Source organism: Cololabis saira, chromosome 5 (genome assembly GCF_033807715.1).
Source record: "Cololabis saira isolate AMF1-May2022 chromosome 5, fColSai1.1, whole genome shotgun sequence".
NCBI classification, from domain to species: domain Eukaryota; kingdom Metazoa; phylum Chordata; class Actinopteri; order Beloniformes; family Belonidae; genus Cololabis; species Cololabis saira.
Window position 1 is genome coordinate 2273015 of NC_084591.1, and position 21717 is coordinate 2294731.

The 21717-nt window shown below is 45.1% G+C and overlaps 1 protein-coding gene across 3 annotated transcripts in view; it reads left to right on the plus strand.

Annotated features, from left to right (window-relative positions):
- scamp2 (secretory carrier membrane protein 2) overlaps positions 1-21373 on the plus strand; it is a 36591-nt gene extending 15218 nt beyond the window's left edge. For 2 of the 3 annotated variants that reach the window (XM_061720799.1, XM_061720800.1), the window contains exons 5-9: positions 334-462; positions 1902-2061; positions 2146-2247; positions 7112-7229; positions 19363-21373. In XM_061720799.1, the coding sequence (XP_061576783.1) occupies positions 334-462; positions 1902-2061; positions 2146-2247; positions 7112-7229; positions 19363-19512 (659 nt within the window). In that variant the 3' untranslated portion in view covers positions 19513-21373. Of the gene's footprint in view, positions 1-333; positions 463-1901; positions 2062-2145; positions 2248-6874; positions 6898-7111; positions 7230-19362 lie in introns of all 3 variants that reach the window. The other variant, XR_009782677.1, reaches the window with a different exon arrangement.
- The last annotated feature ends 344 nt before the right edge of the window (positions 21374-21717 follow it).

Consider the following 21717-nt stretch of genomic DNA (forward strand, 5'->3'; position numbering starts at 1 on the left):
TTTACATTTTATTTTATTTTAGTTGTTTTTATTTGTTGTTTTTATTATTATAATTATTTTTAATTTATGTTATTTGTGAAAGGGGCAGATCAGATAAGATTCTTCTTCTTTCTGCTCCCTTTTCATTCACAAGTTGGGAACATTTGTGTTTGTATTTGTATTGAATGGTTTTGTTTTTTGAATGAAATAAAGAATAAAATGAAATGAAATGAAATGGTGCCGGCAGGCCCGGTCCTGGTGCCGGCAGGCCCGGTCCTGGTGCCGGCAGGCCCGGTCCTGGTGCCGGCAGGCCCGGTTCTGCTAGCCACCATGCTCAGCGGCGTGTCTCCACAGGGAAGGCCAACAACTGGCCGCGGCTGCCCAAGAGTTTCCCCATCCGGCCGTGTTTCTACCAGGACTTTGAGGAGGAGATCCCGCCCGAGTACCAGCGGGTCTGCCGGATGATGTACTACCTGTGGATGTGTGAGTTCTGGTTCTGGCCGGGTCATAACTGCATGCAAGCCACACTGAAAGCTTTAATACGGGCCCCCCAAGTTATTTGGATTGACAGCTCCCTAGGGATGGGCGGTACGGACTAAAAAATGTATCACGATAATTTCTGGCATTTATCCCAATGACGATAAAAATGACGATAAAAAAAATATCAATTCAACGAGGAGGAATCATCGAGATAACTCCATGACCGTTTCCTACAGCGCTTTCAACCGGCTTTCAACCGGCTTTCAACGCGAGCGACAGGAAGAAAATAGAAGCAGGACGACAAATGTTCAGCTCAAAACGCTGCGTCGCTGCGGCCAGTTAGGACAGTCCAATAGAAAATAAAGCAATGGAATTGATTTTGTTGCTGGCGCTCGTTCGCATCGCATGCAGTTATGATACGGTGTAACGCCACCTCCCTGTCTTGCACTCAGCAGCACGCCGATTTTTTTTTGTGTCCAGCCGCGGTACTGCAACAGAAAATCCCATGGGGCCCAAAAAGCTTTTTTCCCATCGACCGCAATAGTAAAAGAGAAGCCTCTAAAACTGTTCACAGGAACCTCCAGCTGTAATCACCGGCAATTACTAATCTTTGTATTCTATACTTTTAAGTCATGGACTTTATATCCGTCAAAAATGTTTTATAACGGCCAAAAAAGTCAAAGAAAAGTCTCTTTCTGGGCGTGACGTCACGGCTGACGTCACAGCCGTGTCCGTGCATTCCACGGATGTATTATATTAATACATATTATATAATTATATTATATTAATACATATTATATAATTATATTATATTAATACATTAATAATATATGTAATAATATACATGTAATTTGTATAAGTTTCATAAATAAATCATACAAAAAATTAAAAAAATAATATACATGTAATAATATACATTCATTAATATATTATATTAATACATATTATATAATTATATTATATTAATACATTAATAATATATGTAATAATATACATGTAATAATATACATTAATTCATATATAATATTAATACATATTATGTAATTATATTATATTGATACATTAATAATATATGTAATAATATACATGTAATAATAAACATTAATTCATATATTATATTAATACATATTATATTAATACGAGCAACTTCCATTGAAATGAACGGCGGCCATTTTCTGGTCAGGTATCCAGTTATTATAATACATCCATGGTGTAACGCCGCCGCGCTAACGTCATGCTAACGCCCCTCTGCTAACGTCCTGCTAACATCCTGCTAACGCCCCTCTGCTAACGTCCTGCTAACATCCCTCTGCTAACGTCCTGCTAACATCCCTCTGCTAATGTCCTGCTAACATCCCTCTGCTAACGTCCTGCTAACATCCCTCTGCTAATGTCCTGCTAACATCCCTCTGCTAACGTCCCTCTGCTAACGTCCCCCCCAGTCCACAGCGTGACCCTGTTCCTGAACCTGCTGGCCTGCCTGGCCTGCCTCACATCGGACACCGCCTGTGCCGTGGACTTCGGCCTGTCCATCCTCTGGCTCATCCTGTTCACGCCCTGCTCCTTCCTGTGCTGGTACCGGCCCGTCTACAAGGCCTTCAGGTGAGTCCTGGTACTGGTCCTGGTGGTCCTGCTGGTCCTGGTTTCAGTTCCACCTCAGCGTTGACCCGTTCTCTGTGTCTCCAGGACCGACAGCTCCTTCAGCTTCTTCTTCTTCTTCTTCGTGTTCTTCTGCCAAGTGGTGATCTTCGTCATCCAGGCGGTGGGAATCCCCAAGTGGGGCAACAGGTGAGTGGGCGGGGCAACAGGTACCTTTATCTCTCACCGCCGCTACCTTTATCTCTCTCCACCGCTACCTTTATCTCTCTCCACCGCTACCTTTATCTCACCGCCGCTACCTTTATCTCTCTCCACCGCTACCTTTATCTCTCTCCACCGCTACCTTTATCTCTCCGCCGCTACCTTTATCTCTCCACCGCTACCTTTATCTCTCTCCACCGCTACCTTTATCTCTCTCCACCGCTACCTTTATCTCTCTCCACCGCTACCTTTATCTCTCTCCACCGCTACCTTTATCTCTCTCCACCGCTACCTTTATCTCTCTCCACCGCTACCTTTATCTCTCTCCACCTTTATCTCTCTCCACCTTTATCTCTCTCCACCGCTACCTTTATCTCTCTCCGCCGCTACCTTTATCTCTCTCCGCCGCTACCTTTATCTCTCTCCGCCGCTACCTTTATCTCTCTCCACCGCTACCTTTATCTCTCTCCACCGCTACCTTTATCTCTCTCCACCGCTACCTTTATCTCTCTCCACCGCTACCTTTATCTCTCACCACCGCTACCTTTATCTCTCTCCACCGCTACCTTTATCTCTCCACCGCTACCTTTATCTCTCCACCGCTACCTTTATCTCTCCACCGCTACCTTTATCTCTCCACCGCTACCTTTATCTCTCCACCGCTACCTTTATCTCTCCACCGCTACCTTTATCTCTCTCCACCGCTACCTTTATCTCTCTCCACCGCTACCTTTATCTCTCTCCACCGCTACCTTTATCTCTCTCCACCGCTACCTTTATCTCTCACCACCGCTACCTTTATCTCTCTCCACCGCTACCTTTATCTCTCCACCGCTACCTTAATCTCTCCACCGCTACCTTTATCTCTCTCCGCCGCTACCTTTATCTCTCTCCGCCGCTACCTTTATCTCTCTCCGCCGCTACCTTTACCTCTCTCCGCCGCTACCTTTACCTCTCTCCACCGCTACCTTTACCTCTCTCCACCGCTACCTTTATCTCTCTCCACCGCTACCTTTATCTCTCTCCACCGCTACCTTTATCTCTCTCCACCGCTACCTTTATCGCTCTCCACCGCTACCTTTATCGCTCTCCACCGCTACCTTTATCGCTCTCCACCGCTACCTTTATCTCTCTCCGCCGCTACCTTTATCTCTCTCCGCCGCTACCTTTATCTCTCTCCGCCGCTACCTTTATCTCTCTCCGCCGCTACCTTTATCTCTCTCCGCCGCTACCTTTATCTCTCTCCGCCGCTACCTTTATCTCTCTCCGCCGCTACCTTTATCCCTCTCCGCCGCTACCTTTATCTCTCCACCGCTACCTTTATCTCTCCATCGCTACCTTTATCTCTCTCCATCGCTACCTTTATCTCTCTCCACCGCTACCTTTATCTCTCTCCACCGCTACCTTTATCTCTCTCCACCGCTACCTTTATCTCTCTCCACCGCTACCTTTATCTCTCACCACCGCTATCTTTATCTCTCACCACCGCTATCTTTATCTCTCTCCACCGCTACCTTTATCTCTCCACCGCTACCTTTATCTCTCTCCACCGCTACCTTTATCTCTCTCCACCGCTACCTTTATCTCTCTCCACCTTTATCTCTCTCCACCGCTACCTTTATCTCTCACCACCTTTATCTCTCGCCGCCGCTACCTTTATCTCTCTCCACCTTTATCTCTCCACCGCTACCTTTATATCTCTCCACCGCTACCTTTATATCTCTCCACCGCTACCTTTATCTCTCTCCACCGCTACCTTTATCTCTCTCCACCGCTACCTTTATCTCTCTCCACCGCTACCTTTATCTCTCTCCACCGCTACCTTTATCTCTCTCCACCGCTACCTTTATCGCTCTCCACCGCTACCTTTATCTCTCTCCACCGCTACCTTTATCTCTCTCCACCGCTACCTTTATCTCTCTCCACCGCTACCTTTATCTCTCTCCGCCGCTACCTTTATCTCTCTCCGCCGCTACCTTTATCTCTCTCCGCCGCTACCTTTATCTCTCTCCGCCGCTACCTTTATCTCTCTCCGCTGCTACCTTTATCTCTCTCCGCCGCTACCTTTATCTCTCTCCGCCGCTACCTTTATCCCTCTCCACCGCTACCTTTATCCCTCTCCACCGCTACCTTTGTCTCTCACCACCTTTATCCCTCTCCACCGCTACCTTTGTCTCTCACCACCTTTATCTCTCTCCGCCGCTACCTTTATCTCTCCACCGCTACCTTTATCTCTCCGCCGCTACCTTTATCTCTCTCCGCCGCTACCTTTATCTCTCCACCGCTACCTTTATCTCTCCGCCGCTACCTTTATCTCTCCACCGCTACCTTTATCTCTCCACCGCTACCTTTATCTCTCTCCACCGCTACCTTTATCTCTCCACCGCTACCTTAATCTCTCCACCGCTACCTTTATCTCTCTCCACCGCTACCTTTATCTCTCTCCACCGCTACCTTTATCTCTCTCCACCGCTACCTTTATCTCTCTCCAGCGCTACCTTTATCTCTCTCCACCGCTACCTTTATCTCTCTCCACCGCTACCTTTATCGCTCTCCACCGCTACCTTTATCTCTCTCCACCGCTACCTTTATCTCTCTCCACCGCTACCTTTATCTCTCGCTACCTTTATCTCTCTCCACCGCTACCTTTATCTCTCTCCGCCGCTACCTTTATCTCTCTCCGCCGCTACCTTTATCTCTCTCCGCCGCTACCTTTATCCCTCTCCGCCGCTACCTTTATCTCTCCACCGCTACCTTTATCTCTCCACCGCTACCTTTATCTCTCCATCGCTACCTTTATCTCTCTCCACCGCTACCTTTATCTCTCTCCACCGCTACCTTTATCTCTCTCCACCGCTACCTTTATCTCTCTCCACCGCTACCTTTATCTCTCACCACCGCTATCTTTATCTCTCTCCACCGCTACCTTTATCTCTCACCACCTTTATCTCTCTCCACCTTTATCTCTCTCCACCGCTACCTTTATCTCTCACCACCTTTATCTCTCGCCGCCGCTACCTTTATCTCTCTCCACCTTTATCTCTCCACCGCTACCTTTATATCTCTCCACCACTACCTTTATCTCTCTCCACCGCTACCTTTATCTCTCTCCACCGCTACCTTTATCGCTCTCCACCGCTACCTTTATCTCTCTCCACCGCTACCTTTATCTCTCTCCGCCGCTACCTTTATCTCTCTCCGCCGCTACCTTTATCTCTCTCCGCCGCTACCTTTATCTCTCTCCGCCGCTACCTTTATCTCTCTCCGCCGCTACCTTTATCTCTCTCCGCCGCTACCTTTATCTCTCCATCGCTACCTTTATCTCTCCACCGCTACCTTTGTCTCTCACCACCTTTATCCCTCTCCACCGCTACCTTTATCCCTCTCCGCCGCTACCTTTATCTCTCCGCCGCTACCTTTATCTCTCCGCCGCTACCTTTATATCTCTCCACCGCTACCTTTATCTCTCTCCACCGCTACCTTTATCTCTCCACCGCTACCTTTATCCCTCTCCGCCGCTACCTTTATCTCTCTCCACCGCTACCTTTATCTCTCCATCGCTACCTTTATCTCTCTCCACCGCTACCTTTATCTCTCTCCACCGCTACCTTTATCTCTCTCCACCGCTACCTTTATCTCTCCACCGCTACCTTTATCTCTCCCCACCTTTATCTCTCTCCACCGCTACCTTTATCTCTCTCCACCTTTATCTCTCTCCACCGCTACCTTTATCTCTCACCACCTTTATCTCTCTCCATCGCTACCTTTATCTCTCTCCACCGCTACCTTTATCTCTCTCCACCGCTACCTTTATCTCTCACCACCTTTATCTCTCTCCACCGCTACCTTTATCTCTCTCCGCCGCTACCTTTATCTCTCTCCGCCGCTACCTTTATCTCTCTCCGCCGCTACCTTTATCTCTCTCCGCCGCTACCTTTATCTCTCTCCGCCGCTACCTTTATCTCTCTCCACCGCTACCTTTATCTCTCACCACCTTTATCTCTCTCCATCGCTACCTTTATCTCTCTCCACCGCTACCTTTATCTCTCCACCGCTACCTTTATCTCTCTCCACCGCTACCTTTATCTCTCTCCACCTTTATCTCTCCACCGCTACCTTTATCTCTCTCCGCCGCTACCTTTATCGCTCTCTGCCGCTACCTTTATCTCTCGCCGCTACCTTTATCTCTCCCCACCTTTATCTCTCCACCGCTACCTTTATCTCTCTCCACCGCTACCTTTATCTCTCTCCGCCGCTACCTTTATCTCTCTCCACCGCTACCTTTATCTCTCTCCACCGCTACCTTTATCTCTCCACCGCTACCTTTATCTCTCTCCGCCGCTACCTACAACAGAAGTTGTCTCTAGGATCTTTCCAGAAACAGGAACATGATTCCCGAGCAATTATTACATATAGATAGATAGATAGATAGATAGATAGATAGATAGATAGATAGATAGATAGATAGATAGATAGATAGATAGATAGATATCTTATATACCTTAGTCTCTCCTTCATCACTGGATTCAACATATCTTCGTTCGCTGATGATAAAGTCTTCTGCTTCTGTTCTCTCTTCTCCTCTTCCTCCTCTTCTGCACTTTCATCTCTTCAGACGGAGACGTCTTCAGCCCGTCTGTAAGTTCCTGCTTCCGTTCTCTCTCTTCTTCTGGTACCGGTACCGACACCAGTCTGAGGTCCGTTTGGACCGGTCCGTATGGACCATTATAGATCTGAACGTAGACATTGCTAGCAGTTCTCTCTGAGGACAGCAGAACCGGGCCTGGGTCCAGGACCAGGTCCTGGACCAGGTCCTGGACCAGATGAAGGACTAACCCTGTTTCCCCCCCAGCGGCTGGATCACGGCCTTCACCGTCATCGGAGCGAACAAAGCGGTGGGAGCCATCATGATGGTGGTGGCCGTGCTCTTCACCTTCTGCGCCGGGATGTCCATCTTCATGCTCAAGATGGTAAGATACAAGATAATGTAAAGCTTGAAAGAGTCTATGATGCTTCTTTTTTAGGAGTAATAATAGACCACAATCTTAACTGGAAGCCCCACATGAAATATATTAGATCAAAGTTGGCTAAAAGTATCGGCATTCTAGGAAAAACTAGACACATATTAAAGCGACACTATGTAACTTTTCCACCTTAATCTAATATTTCATCATCATCATTGTGAAGGAACATCAACTTCCAACAGGTTTAATGAACCTCTGTCATGGTCTGAGGGGTCTGTATCTCCTTCACCGGCACTATGTAACTTTGAGGAGCATGGTAGGAACCCTGCCACACTAAAAAACTACAAATCGTTACGACTTTGACTGCTTTACAGCATACGTCACTTCCCCCTCCTTCCCAATTCGTAGTCGAGACGAAAATGGGCGGGGCGTGGAGCGCAGAGCTCCGCAGAAGCTGCGTTGTGGCTGCAGCAGCTCCACACAACAGACGTGGAGAAAAGATCGCTAATGGTTTAACTTTTCACCGCTTTCCTGCTCGGAGGCCTACGCCGTAGGTCTGCATTAAATCGACGCAGACCTACGGCGTAGGGCACGTGGCGACGCGTACCCTACGCCGTAGGCTCTGCGTCGATTTAACGCAGAACCATAAACAGCCTTAAACCACAAACACTCACGCAGACCGGGGCGGATCAAAACACGGGTTTTATTCCCCACTTCTCCAGCTAAACGCAGTTGCTGGCCAGCTCTCTGCGCTGCGATTAACCCCAATCTTCAGATAAAACTAGTTTGTTGAGGAAAAAATATTAACTCTTATTTGTAGCTGCAGAGGAAAAAATAATCTCACGAGGAAAACAAAAATATTGCTCACGCCTCTTCAACATAATATAGCAGTCAAAAAAAAAGAAAAGAGAAGTAAGAGGGATACAAAACATGTACTGTATGTTGTACTATTATACAAATTTATTGAAACACATGGCTCTTCAGTAGTGATTTCATATGGATCCAGACCGTTAATAATCATTATTTTCTCCATATACCGCTCCCTGGCTTCCTTGTTTAAGGTTCCCGGTAAATTCCAGTTCCTTTCCAGCAGTTTAACATCTTTTTTTTTTGCGTTCCATCTGTTCACTTGGTGAAACAGAAAAGCGTCCCGTCTTTTCTCAAAACAAATGCAGCGACGGGACAGGAGTTTTCCGGCAGTTCGCGCTGGTGCTCATGGGAAACGTAGTGTTCTTTCTGGTAAAACACTACTGCTTTTGTCCAAAAGATGCCGCCAAACTCAGAAAAGCTGAAAGTTACGTTGTGCTGCTTTAAACCTAAAAACATTATACATACTTTATAATTCATTAATTTTACCGTATCTGAAGTACTGTGTGGAGATTTGGGGAAATACTTTTAAAACCAATCTTCAACCCATTTATGTAATGCAAAAAAAAGCAATAAGAATTGTAAATGTTGGCAGGGTTATGCAGCAGGCGGCTTGGCGTGGTAAACCAGAATAAAGATAGACACCAAAACGGGAATAACAGAGCTTCACACAGTCTTTCGTTTCACTCGATCCAACAACTGCAATCAGCTGTGGATGCGCAGCCATTTATTGACACACCCACAAATCACAGCACCTGTCTGGTCAATCAGATCAACCAATTAACAAGTGACACACAGCTTGAGTTCAAACAAACACAAATAATTGAGAGCACTCTCAGTCTCAACACCCCCACTTGCTCTCACATTGTTCCAAAAGAAAACTTAATTAACTCCAAACATAAATTCATCAAACTGTTTCAACTTAAATTTTGTTGCAGGTTTGGTAAATAGGTCTGCAACCATTTCATTGGTCTGACAATAAGTCAAGATCATTTTGCCATTGTTTACAGTGGATCGAATGAAGTGGTACTTGATATCCACATGTTTACACCTCTGTCCGCTGACAGGATTTTTAGCTAAACAAACCGTGCCTTGGTTGTCCTCGTATACTTTAGGTATTGCATATGGATGCTTATCAATCCCCTCTAGGAAATGAGTAAGGTAGAGACACTCTTGGATAGTAGCAGCGAGTGCTATATACTCTGACTCACAAGTGGACAGTGCTACCGTTGGCTGCTTTTTGGTCTTCCATGACACTAAAGCGCCCCCTTTGGTTAAGCTTATACAGTAACCAGATGTACTTCGTCTATCAGAGGTATCAGCAGCCCAATCTGCATCACTGTACGCTTGTATCCCTAGGTTCTCATCACTTCGCCTGTAACATAGTACTTTGTCACTTGTACCTTTTAGATACCTTAGGACATGTTTAACTGTACCCCATTGCTGTTCTGTAGGTTTAGAGAAGTATTGTGACAGTTTGCTTATTATAAAGCTCAAATCAGGTCTGGTACAGACAGTCAGATGAGGCTTCCTACTGCCTCTCTGTATCTTGTGACATCACTCATGAGTACTGCATCATCCGTGTAGTTAAGTTTTTGCTCACACGGTGTGGATCTAGGTTTACAATTTTCCATGTCAAACCTCTCAAGGATTTTTCCTACATACTTTGTCTGAGACATTGTTACACAGTCTTCACTCTGGTTAAAATCAATACCAAGAAAATGTCCAAGTTTTCCCAGATCCTTCATTTTAAACCTTGCTGTAAGCATGTCTTTTACAACATTCAATGAATTTTCATCACTTGCTGCAATGAGTAAGTCATCAATCCAAATAACCATGATCACCTTGTTTTGCTCTGTTTCCCTTGTGTAAACACAGTGGTCAGCTTGGTTCTGTACAAACTTGTTTTTGGTTAGATAGTCATGTAAAACTCTGTTCCAATTCCTGCCTGATTGTTTTAGCCCATACAGTGACCTTTCTAGTTTACACACCAGCTTTTCATTTGTTTGAGATTGCACCTCATACCCCTCTGGTTGTTCCATGTAAATCTCCTTGTCTATTGGTGCATTTAAGTAGGCTGTTTTTACATCCATTTGGTGCAGAACCAAATTTTCCTGTGCTGCTTTCTGCATTAGCACTCTGATGCTAGTCAAGTTAGCTGTGGGGGAAAAAGTCTCCACATAATCTACACCCATCTTTTGACTGTATCCTTTTGCGACATAGCGGGCCTTGTATTTCTCAGAACCATCAGGATTGTTTTTAATAGCATACACCCATCTACCCCCCACTACTTTCTTGCCCTCAGGTAGGCTAGTTAGGGTAAATGTGTTCTCTCTAAGTGAATGAATCTCCTCATCCATCGCTCTGACCCACTCTGTTGACTTATCCGATGTTACAGCTTCTGTGAATGAAACTGGTATGTCACACATGACTCGATAACAGTAGTCTATGTTACTCTGAACTTGATCCATCTCCTCAGACGTATACTTAGGCATTCTACAATCTGTGTACCTGTCTGGCATCCTCCTCTCTCTAGAAGGGTAACGACTAACTTCACCAACTTCAGGCTCACACTTGACCTCTACTGGAACCGACTGGTGGCAACTTGCTTCAGACTTCACTTCATGTTCTAGTGGGACATGGTGCTCTGGACTCCTGGATTTGTACTGTACAAAGTCATCTATAGGCGTTAAATTCACTTGAGTCTGCTGCTCTGCACCCATCTTGGCTACAAACTTTACCACCCTGTGCTTCTGCACCCTCTTAGTCTCAGGGAAGTAAATGATGTACGCCGGACTGTTCTTGTCATACCCGATGAAAACACCCTTCTCACATCTTGGGTCTAGTTTTCTTTTCTCTCGAACATAAACAAAACACTCTGACCCAAATGTCTGCATCCTAGATAAATTAGGCCTCTTGCCTGTCAATGCTTCTATTGGTGTCTGTTTTGTACGTTTGTTGAAACATCTGTTTCTAACCACAGCGGCAGTCTGAACTGCATAAGTCCACAGTTGTTTTGGCAGGTTGCTTTCAATTAACATACATCGTGCCATATCAAAAAGTGTGCGCCAGTTGCGCTCAGCAGTGCCATTCTGGTGGGGAGAGTAAGGTGCTGATTTTTCATGTCTAATCCCCTGTTTAATGAGTAGAGCCTGGTAACCTTTACCTGTGAATTCAGTACCATTGTCCGATCTGAAACATTTAACTTTACCATATGGCGCTACATCAGCCAGAAACTTCTCCGTTGCATGTAATGTGTCACTTTTGTTTTTCAAAAAATACACAAAAACTGTACTAGAAAAATCATCAGTAAATGAGAGGGCATATTTGTGCCCATCTCTCGACTCTGGGTGGATTGGTCCTGCCAAATCCGTGTGTACCAGTTCTAAAGGTGTTCTAGCTCTTGCGTCAGGATTTCTGTTTCTCGTTTGATAAAGTTTTCCCAGGGTGCACACTTCACAATGTGGAGGTTTGTTTATTGAACCTTTAATTTTCATCCCGTTAACCACACTCTGCAATTTCTGAATGTCATCATAGTTGCAATGTCCAAGGACCTCATGCCAAGTCTGCATATCAAAACACCCCATGCACTGATCATCACATTCATCATTATCATTCACTGTGTGCAAGTAATACAGTCTGTCATGCACATGAATGCGGAATTTCGTACCGTCTCTGTGAATTAAATTGTCCTTTTCCTTTTTGAAAATCACTGTGGCCCCGTTGGCAGTAGCTGCCTTCACAGAAAAAATGCCTTGTGGATAGGATGGGATGTACAGGGCTTGTTTCAGTACAGTGTTTATTTGTCTGCCTCCGCTGTCAGTCAAACATACCTCTGCGTCACCGCGGCGCTCTGCAACCCCTTTGCATCTCGTACCGTCAGCCAGCTCTATGCAGTGTGTCTCAGCCTGGAACCCATCATCAAACCGCTTGAACTTTGTGTGGTCTGTGATGATATGCGAGGTAGCTCCGCAGTCGACCATCAGGCCCCTCACGTTGACACTGGCTGTCCCCTCACTCACTCGGAAGGCGTACTCTTGGTCCTCACCCGCTGTCTCCCCGTAGACTTTACGTGCGTCATCTCGCTCGCTGCGCTGGCGCTGTTTCTTTCTGCAGGTGGTGTCCCGGTGCGTGGCGCTCCTGCAGTGACTGCACCACAGTTTACGCCGGCAGTCTCTGGCGAGGTGTCCTCTCAGGCCGCATCTGAAGCACGTCAGGTCTGCTGCTGCCCGGTCACCTGCGCTGTCGGGTCTCCCTCTTTGCTGCTGCATGCGCACCTTCATCACATTGTCAGCTGTTGCTGCAGCCCGCATCTTGTCTGTGTCCTCGTAGCTGCGCAACTTTGTTTTAAATTCAGCAAAAGTCATTGCCGCATCATACTGCGTGATATGGACAGAAAAAGGCTTGAATGACTCTGGCAAGCCTTTTAAAACCATAGCCACCAATAGTCCATCACTTAATATTTCTCCGGCATTTCTCAGAGCAGTGATTGCAGTTTCAGCGCGGATCACATATTCAGTGACACTTTCACTGTCTGATTTCTGAAGGGACGTCAGTTCTGTATAGAGATTGATGATACGTGGCTTGCCTCTACCTTGATAGTAGTCTCTCAAAATCTTTAGCGCTGCTCGCCCATCATCAGCCGCCTCTCTCATTATCAACGATAGGCTCTTGTAATCCAGAAATTGGATAAGTTCTGCATATGCCTCGGCATTCTTGGCTGCATCATCAACCAGCTCAGCTTCGTCGTCTGTCTCAGGATCATTGAAGATAACATCTTTCAGGCCTTGCAGACGAAGGTGGCCCAAGAATTTTGTCTCCCAAATCTCATAGTTCTTTTCATCTCCATTGAACTGAAGCCGGGACCAGCGGCTTGCGTCTGTAATCCTTTTACTCATGGTGTCAGCGTCGTCATCACACTCTCTGTGGGTTATTCTGGATTGTCTCTGGGCCCATAACCTGTTGGCAGGGTTATGCAGCAGGCGGCTTGGCGTGGTAAACCCGAATAAAGATAGACACCAAAACGGGAATAACAGAGCTTCACACAGTCTTTCGTTTCACTCGATCCAACAACTGCAATCAGCTGTGGATGCGCAGCCATTTATTGACACACCCACAAATCACAGCACCTGTCTGGTCAATCAGATCAACCAATTAACAAGTGACACACAGCTTGAGTTCAAACAAACACAAATAATTGAGAGCACTCTCAGTCTCAACAGTAAATAATGTAGGATTTTATCATCACACAAATGTTTTGTTCTGGAAATTAAACGCACTAAAATTGACTGACTTAGTTGAATTTAAAAACGGCACAGATAATATACAAAGCAAAGAATAATTCACTCCCCTGCAACATACAAAAACTGTTTAAGGATAGAGATGAATATGAGTTAAGGGGGAACAGAATCTCAAACAACCAACAGTTAAAACACTTAAAAGTGTGTTTCAGTTACAGGTTAAGTTGTGGAATAGCTTGGCAGATAATCTTAAACAAAGTAAAAACATCATACAGTTTAAAAATAGTTTAAAACAGACCATGATTAGTAAATACCAACAAGATTGAAGGATAAGATGCAAGAGAGAGAATTATGGAATTATGCAGGTAATAATTACTGATCTTTTTGTCCTTGTTTTAATCGAGACTAGTAATTATTTATTTTTCCTTTTTTCTTTTCTTACTGGTTCTTTGTTGTTACATATATTTTTTTGTGTGTTTTGTGTTTGCTTCTTTTTTGGGTGGAAATGCTAGAAATAATTTGTTGTAGAAAGTGTAAATAATAATAATGTGAAGGTTAAAGGCATTTATAAGCTCAGAGCTTCAGCTACTCCTTTTTGATCCAAATGATTACACGACATGTTATGAATCAGTGTACCATACTGAGCACATGATCCAAATAAATAAATAAAAAAATAAGATCCTCCTGGGGGAGAACTGGTGGAGAATTGGTGGAGAACTGGTGGAGAACTGGTGGAGAACTGGTGGAGAAGTGGTGGAGAACTGGTGGAGAAGTGGTGGAGAACTGGTGGAGAAGTGGTGGAGAACTGGTGGAGAAGTGGTGGAGAACTGATGGAGAACTGGTGGAGAACTGGTGGAGAAGTGGTGGAGAAGTGGTGGAGAAGTGGTGGAGAAGTGGTGGAGAAGTGGTGGAGAAGTGGTGGAGAACTGGTGGAGAAGTGGTGGAGAAGTGGTGGAGAAGTGGTGGAGAAGTGGTGGAGAAGTGGTGGAGAACTGGTGGAGAACTGGTGGAGAACTGGTGGAGAACTGGTGGAGAACTGGTGGAGAACTGGTGGAGAACTGGTGGAGAACTGGTGGAGAAGTGGTGGAGAACTGGTGGAGAACTGGTGGAGAACTGGTGGAGAACTGGTGGAGAAGTGGTGGAGAACTGATGGAGAACTGGTGGAGAACTGGTGGAGAACTGGTGGAGAAGTGGTGGAGAAGTGGTGGAGAAGTGGTGGAGAACTGGTGGAGAACTGGTGGAGAACTGGTGGAGAACTGGTGGAGAACTGGTGGAGAAGTGGTGGAGAACTGGTGGAGAAGTGGTGGAGAACTGATGGAGAACTGGTGGAGAACTGGTGGAGAACTGGTGGAGAAGTGGTGGAGAAGTGGTGGAGAAGTGGTGGAGAAGTGGTGGAGAAGTGGTGGAGAACTGGTGGAGAAGTGGTGGAGAACTGGTGGAGAACTGGTGGAGAACTGGTGGAGAAGTGGTGGAGAAGTGGTGGAGAAGTGGTGGAGAACTGGTGGAGAACTGGTGGAGAAGTGGTGGAGAAGTGGTGGAGAACTGGTGGAGAAGTGGTGGAGAACTGGTGGAGAACTGGTGGAGAAGTGGTGGAGAAGTGGTGGAGAACTGGTGGAGAAGTGGTGGAGAACTGGTGGAGAACTGGTGGAGTACTGATGGAGAACTGGTGGAGAAGTGGTGGAGAACTGGTGGAGTACTGGTGGAGTACTGGTGGAGAACTGGTGGAGAACTGGTGGAGAACTGGTGGAGAACTGGTGGAGAACTGGTGGAGAAGTGGTGGAGAAGTGGTGGAGAAGTGGTGGAGAAGTGGTGGAGAAGTGGTGGAGAACTGGTGGAGAAGTGGTGGAGAACTGGTGGAGAACTGGTGGAGAAGTGGTGGAGAAGTGGTGGAGAAGTGGTGGAGAACTGGTGGAGAAGTGGTGGAGAACTGGTGGAGAACTGGTGGAGAAGTGGTGGAGAACTGGTGGAGAACTGGTGGAGAAGTGGTCTGGTGGGGCTGGGTGGGCTGAAGGTTCTGGGTGGTATGGAAAGGTCTAGAACAGGGGTCTAAACCTGTGGCTCTTTAGCGCCGCCCTAGTGGCTCCTGGAGCTTTTTCAAAAATGTTTGAAAATAGAAATCAATGGGGAGGGAAATATATTTTTTGTTTTAACCTGGTTTCTGTAGGAGGACAAACATGACACAAACATCGTTAACGTTTTCCAATGTTGTAAAAATGTGTCGAATGAATATTACATTTCAATATTTCTGTTAACGAAGATTTGTACGGAAGAGTATCAGGCCCATGCAGGAGAAAACATATTTCAGAGGGGAAGATTTTTTTTTTTCATTATGCACTTCGAGAAAAAAGTCGAAATGTTGAGAAAAAAGTCAAAATGTTGAGATTAATGTTGAAATACAATTTTAAGAACTTTTTTCTAAACATTTCAACTTTTTTCTCGACATTTCAACTTTTTTCTCGAAGTGCATAAAAAAAAAATCTTCTAAAATATGATTTTTATTTTTCTCCTTTTTTTTCTCGCCTGGCCCTAATACTCATAGATTTTCATACTTCCATAGATTTGCGTAACAAAAAGAGTCGTGTGGAAAGACATTAGTTACATTAGCAGCCGAGTACCCAGTTCTAACTAATATAGATGCATGCAGCATGTGTTCCTTCATTCTAATTCTGATACAAGACTTTTCGTTTTTTGCGGCTCCAGACATATTTGTTTTTTGTGTTTTTGGTCCAATATGGATCTAAAACATTTTGCGTTGCAGACCCCTGCTCCAGGTGGTCTGGAAGGGTCTGGGTCAGGGGAGTCCAACCAGTCAGAGTCACGATTGGTTACTGTGTTCCTGCAAAGAGCCACATCAACTACCCATGATCCCCTGAACTGTGGTATAATGATCTGATTGGTTGTTAACTGTGCTATAATGAGCTTATACCACGGCTTCTATTCTAAAGTCTCATCACAGCAGATCATTCCATGTCAGGGAATCAACAACGTATCTGTTCTGTATCTATGCCATTTCTTTTCCTCTGCTGGAACCTTGTCCCCTTCTGAACATTTAATTCGTTTTCCTTTTAGTCTTAAATTAGTCAATTTTCTAATCATTTAAGTTTCGTATATTATTTCGCAAGATTTTGTCACAATCTTTTTCCACTTAGAGTGAGGGACGTCTCCCATTGACTAAGCATCTTTTAGAAATGATTTTAGGCATAAGTTTCAGCTTAACCACGCGTTTGCTATTTTAGCCAGTTATTTTTGCTTTCTTAAGTTTCTTTCAGCTCATAAGTTTCCCTTTTTTGACAGTTTGGTTTTGGCGCTGATCTTTTTAGTGAACAATTGAAATTTTGCTTCACAATTTTGGAAACCTCAACATTGAACATAGACAGTTCCATCATAAACATCAGACAAGACAAACACTAGACAAAAACCATTAAAAAAACATTCCAATAGTAACCCTCCTCTCGTTATTCTGTACTTTAAAGTCCCTGACCTTAAAGCGGGTACCAGACCGAGTGGGTGTTGGCCTTACACACTAACCCCAGGCTAGTATTTTAAAAGTCCCTGACTTCAAAAATGGGTCCCAGACCTGCTGTCAACACCTTTTTCGCTAACCCCAGGTTAGTATACACAGAATTTCACTTGTATTTTACACAAAAATACTTCAATACCCCAGGTATTTAAGTAAGGGGAGGTCTTCTTACCAGTCTCTGGTGCCTTTCCTGGCTCGGGGACCCGTCACCGGACTCCGGACCGGCGCGAGACCAACTCTATTGGCCCCGTCCCTAAAGTCAGAACGGCTGTCAACAGTTTTAGGTGGCCTGTTGATCCTACGCTGTTCCAATGTCACAGATCTTGGGTCCCGGGTTTCGGCACCAGAAAATGTTAGGTTTAAATCAACATCAAACCCAGCTCTTAACAAATAAAAACACCAAAGACTGGAATGATTTTCAAGGCGCTTTCTGCTGAAGGGGAAGCAAAGTCAGAGCTTTGCAGAGCGACGTGGCTCTCTTATGGATGCTCTCGACGAATGCTTCGGCGGTTCCTCCTCTGCATCAGCTTTTTATTTAGAATGGGAAACAGGAAATTACATATAAGGTAGACAACAGTGGACTATCGGGGTTAAAAGGTCACACATTGTGTGTGGTAGTAAACAAACATCTTTAGAACTGATCAGGAGCTTAAAGTTTTTAAAAGAACACAAAAGGTCAATGGGTCACATGGGTCAAATGCCCTCCGGCGAAAACGGGAAGTCTGAACAGATGCGTCCAGTTAACCTTTAGTTAACCTCAAGGACAATGGGACAGCTGTCGCCAGGACAGTCGAAACCCTTGTCTATATCAGGAAGTGGCTGTCCTGACATCTGTTAACAATGTGACAGTTCATAAGGACAAAACTAGTTCAAAAGTTTGATTAATCTCACAATTCCCTCCTGTTGTTCTTATGAAACTTTCAGCTAATATCCGTCCATCAGGCTTAGGATATGAGCACCATACTATAAGTTCAACATATGAGAAATATCAAGGGGAAAGCTGTTAATGCAACCATTAGTAGTAGTTTAAAACAGTAGTATAATTATTTTGTCAGGGGAGAGGTGAAAAACCGAGGCTATAAGAGGGCACAATTCCTCTCCGATCCTCGTAGTGAGCGATTGCCCATTTTAAAAAAGGGCCAAGACACATACAAGCTTTAAAGCACACTTCACAGTACACAAAATGAAACAGTTTACATTCCAGTGTCATCATAAACATCCTTGTCATCAGTTAGAGTTCGTTGGAGTTGTCGGTAAATAGACCTCAGAATACTGGACTAAGGAAATCTGCAATGGACCTTTGGACCATTGCACGGAGACACAGAATGATACAGGAAGTGAAAACACAGAACAGTACCAGGACAGTGATGAACGGAATCATAATTTTAGTCACTATGTCAGTCCAGGGGCCGGAAGTCAGCCAGGACCAAAAGGTGGTGCCTGCTGAGCGTCTGTCTTCTGACACGACTTTGGCCAACTGACGTAATTCGGCTATATCTTTGGTAACATTCAGCACCACATTCATCAGGGATGAACGTACAGCAGTGTTCATAAATTACAACAGCAATGTAAGTAAAGAGTTTGAGGAACAATTCCCAACATGTCAGCATGACTCATTAGTGGAAAAGTTTCTTCCATCTCTCGGACTCCTCTCCAGCTTGTTGTAGCCAGTCAGTTTGGCTAGTCATCTTCTTCAGGCCCGTGGCTGGTGAGTAGCCGTCAGATGAGTTCTTCAGCGGACAAGGGTTTTGATACCGTCCGACTTCCGGCCTACTCAGGGTCTGGAAAGTTTTCTACTAGCTTTCACTGCGACTGGTGAACCCACGTAGATCGTTTAGCAGCCTTTACTGCTGCCGGTGTCGCAATCTGGACAACAACAGGGCCGTCCTAACGGGGAGATGACCTTTCACCACTCGAATCAGGATCTGGTCACCCAGTTTCAGCAGTTCCTGCTTAGGAGAGAGAGAGAAGAAACCAGCAGCTCACAAGAACTTTTTCAGGTCATGGTTTCCCAGTTTCTTCCATGGTTTTCCTGAGCCTTAGCTTAACAGTGCCATTAGTTCATTCCACAAGGCCTGCTCCTACAAAAAAATTTTAAAAGGTATTTAGTATTTAGTCCTCGTGATGTACCATACCCTGCCTCCCTCCTGATGAGACATGGAAAGACTTCCCATGGCTCAACTTAGCCACCGGGGGGAACAAATCCCTTGGGAGCACTGGTTTGCTTCGCACCACACCGAGGCCTTCTGAAGTTGGTCACATGGGTCAAATGGGTCAAATGCCTTCCGGCCAAAACGGGAAGTCTGAACAGATGCGTCCAGTTAACCTTTAGTTAACCTCAAGGAAGATGGGACAGCTGTCCGCAGGACAGTCGAAACCCTTGTCTATATCAGGAAGTGGCTGTCCTGACATCTGTTAACAAAGCATGTGACAGTTCATAAGGACAAAACTAGTTCAAAAGTTTGATTAACCTCACAGTATCCATGACAACCAACTGTTACATCTTTTCCAGGTCCACAGCATGTACCGCCGGACCGGCGCCAGCTTCCAGAAGGCCCAGCAGGAATTCTCCCAGGGGGTTCTGACCAGCAAGACCTTCCAGACCGGCGCCGCCGGGGCCGTGTCCTCCGCCGCCGCCGGGGGGCTGAGGGGGGGCAACTAGCCGGACCGGAACCAGACCGGACCGGATCAGGGTCCCCGGGTCGGGTCTGACGGTGGACTGAAGTCAGGAAGTCCAGGTCCAGAACCAGACCGGGCCTCCCTGGTGCTGCGACGACCTCCTGACCTACAGACCCTGATCCAGGGGAGGCCACGCCCCCTTCCACCATGGCTCCTCCCACCCGGGACTCCTCCCACCGGGACTCCTCCCCATAGACACGCTGGAACGTAATCCAGCGTCGCCGCCATCTTGGATGGGTCTCCTCACTCCAGGCGCCAGAGACAACCGGAGTCACCGTAGAGCGAAACTATGCCCGTATTTTGTACAGTTTACGGTTGCAATAACCGGCGCAGTATTGAAGCGAGATCGCGTGGGATCACCTTTCACAAGTAAGATTGAACAATAATTTAGACTATTTTACCATTTGTAATATTATATCATCGTAACTAATGTTACTTACGTGTAACTGAATCCTCAAAGCTTTGTAGTGAGCACTTCAAACCTAGAAACATGAAACCTTTAGTTCAGATATATATATATATATATATATATATATATATATATATATATATATATATACACATACATATATATATTCATATTCAAATGAACAATCAAACTTGTTTCTTTATCAAAATATAGAATTTATTCTATATTTATTTAAGAGCATAATACAAAGTCTTTCAGCGTAAAAGTAAGTATTTTTAATGTGTGACAGCGTCCTGTATCATAACTAAATCTCTGCCGTTTGTAAAAAAATCAAACCGTGTAAAAATTGGGTAAAATTCGGGGAGTTATGGATTATTGTAGTCGGGGATGAAAGACCCATCCAAGATGGCGGCCGCATTGGAGACCCATCCAAGATGGCGGCCGCATTGGAGACCCATCCAAGATGGCGGCCGCGCCTGAAAGTCAGCTCCAATAGGCAGCGTCTACGTGTCTATGCTCCTCCCACCCGGGACTCCTCCCCCTCAGATGATTGACAGCTTCCAGCAGAGTCACCCAGGTGATGAAGATCTTACCCAGAATGCTCTGCTCTACAAATTTTGTCCTGTTTTGTGTAACATTGACCTGTCGTGGCTCCGGAGCCCGAACCGGGACCGGAACCGGAACCCGAACCCGGCGGCTCGGTTCTGGTCCTGGATGCCGCAGGGCCGTTGCCACGGCGACGTCCGTCAGGACGTCACCTGATCATTTCACGTGTGTACAGTTCAGATCTAATCAAATATAATTTAATTTCACTGGAAACGAATTTTGTAAAAACCTTAAAAAAAATCTTTTCTTTCTTTTTTTTTTTTTTTTTTTCCTTTTGTTTGTTTTGAAACTTCGACTGAATCTCCAAAGTTCCCTGAAAGAGTTCCTGGTTACAACAAACCAGACCTGGTCCTACATTTTACGTCTGAAATAATTTATTTCTTTTAAATGAGCAAATGTTTATATTTGGAGTTTTAAAGTCTTAATATTTCAGAGGAGTGTCATTTCATTTTCATTTCAAATGTGCAAATTTTGATTTAAGTTCTTTTGTGTTTTTGGAATCTTTGATTTTCACTTTTGAAATATAATATAATTATGTTATAATGTCATTTCAATCTGTAAAAATGTTTTTTTAAGTCAGATTTCATGGTTTTTACAACTTTGCAGTTTGATGAAATCAGAATTTCCTCTATTTTTGTGCTAATTGGGGCCCCCCCAGACCGGGGCCCCTCAGACAGACGGGGCCCGAGAAAGCTGGAGCCGGCCCTGCTCCCTGGCAGGTCTGAACCGGTTTGAACCGGTTGGATCCAGAACCGATGGCTGTGATGTTAGATGGTGGTGTATCAGAGTTGGATAACTGGTCTAATAAAATGCCTTTGCTCTTTTAAAACTGATGTAAAACTGGTGTTTCTTTCAACCAAAACTGTTTATCTGTTAATTAGGGCCCAAGCACGGACGAAGGCCTTTGTATCTGTAGGAATTTTAATTTTCCTCGTTTTTATTTTTCCGACGAAAGGAGGGTCTTTTTTCTACGACGGAGTATTAGGGCCAAACTAAGACAAAAAAAAAGGAAATTACGAAAATAAAGTCGTAAAATTACGAGAATAAAGTCATAGCCTAATGTTGTGAGAATAAATTGTAATATTACGAGAAAAAAGTCGTAATATTACGAGAATAAAGTCGTGGAGTATTAGGGCCAAACTAAGACAAAAAAAAAGGAAATTACAAAATAAA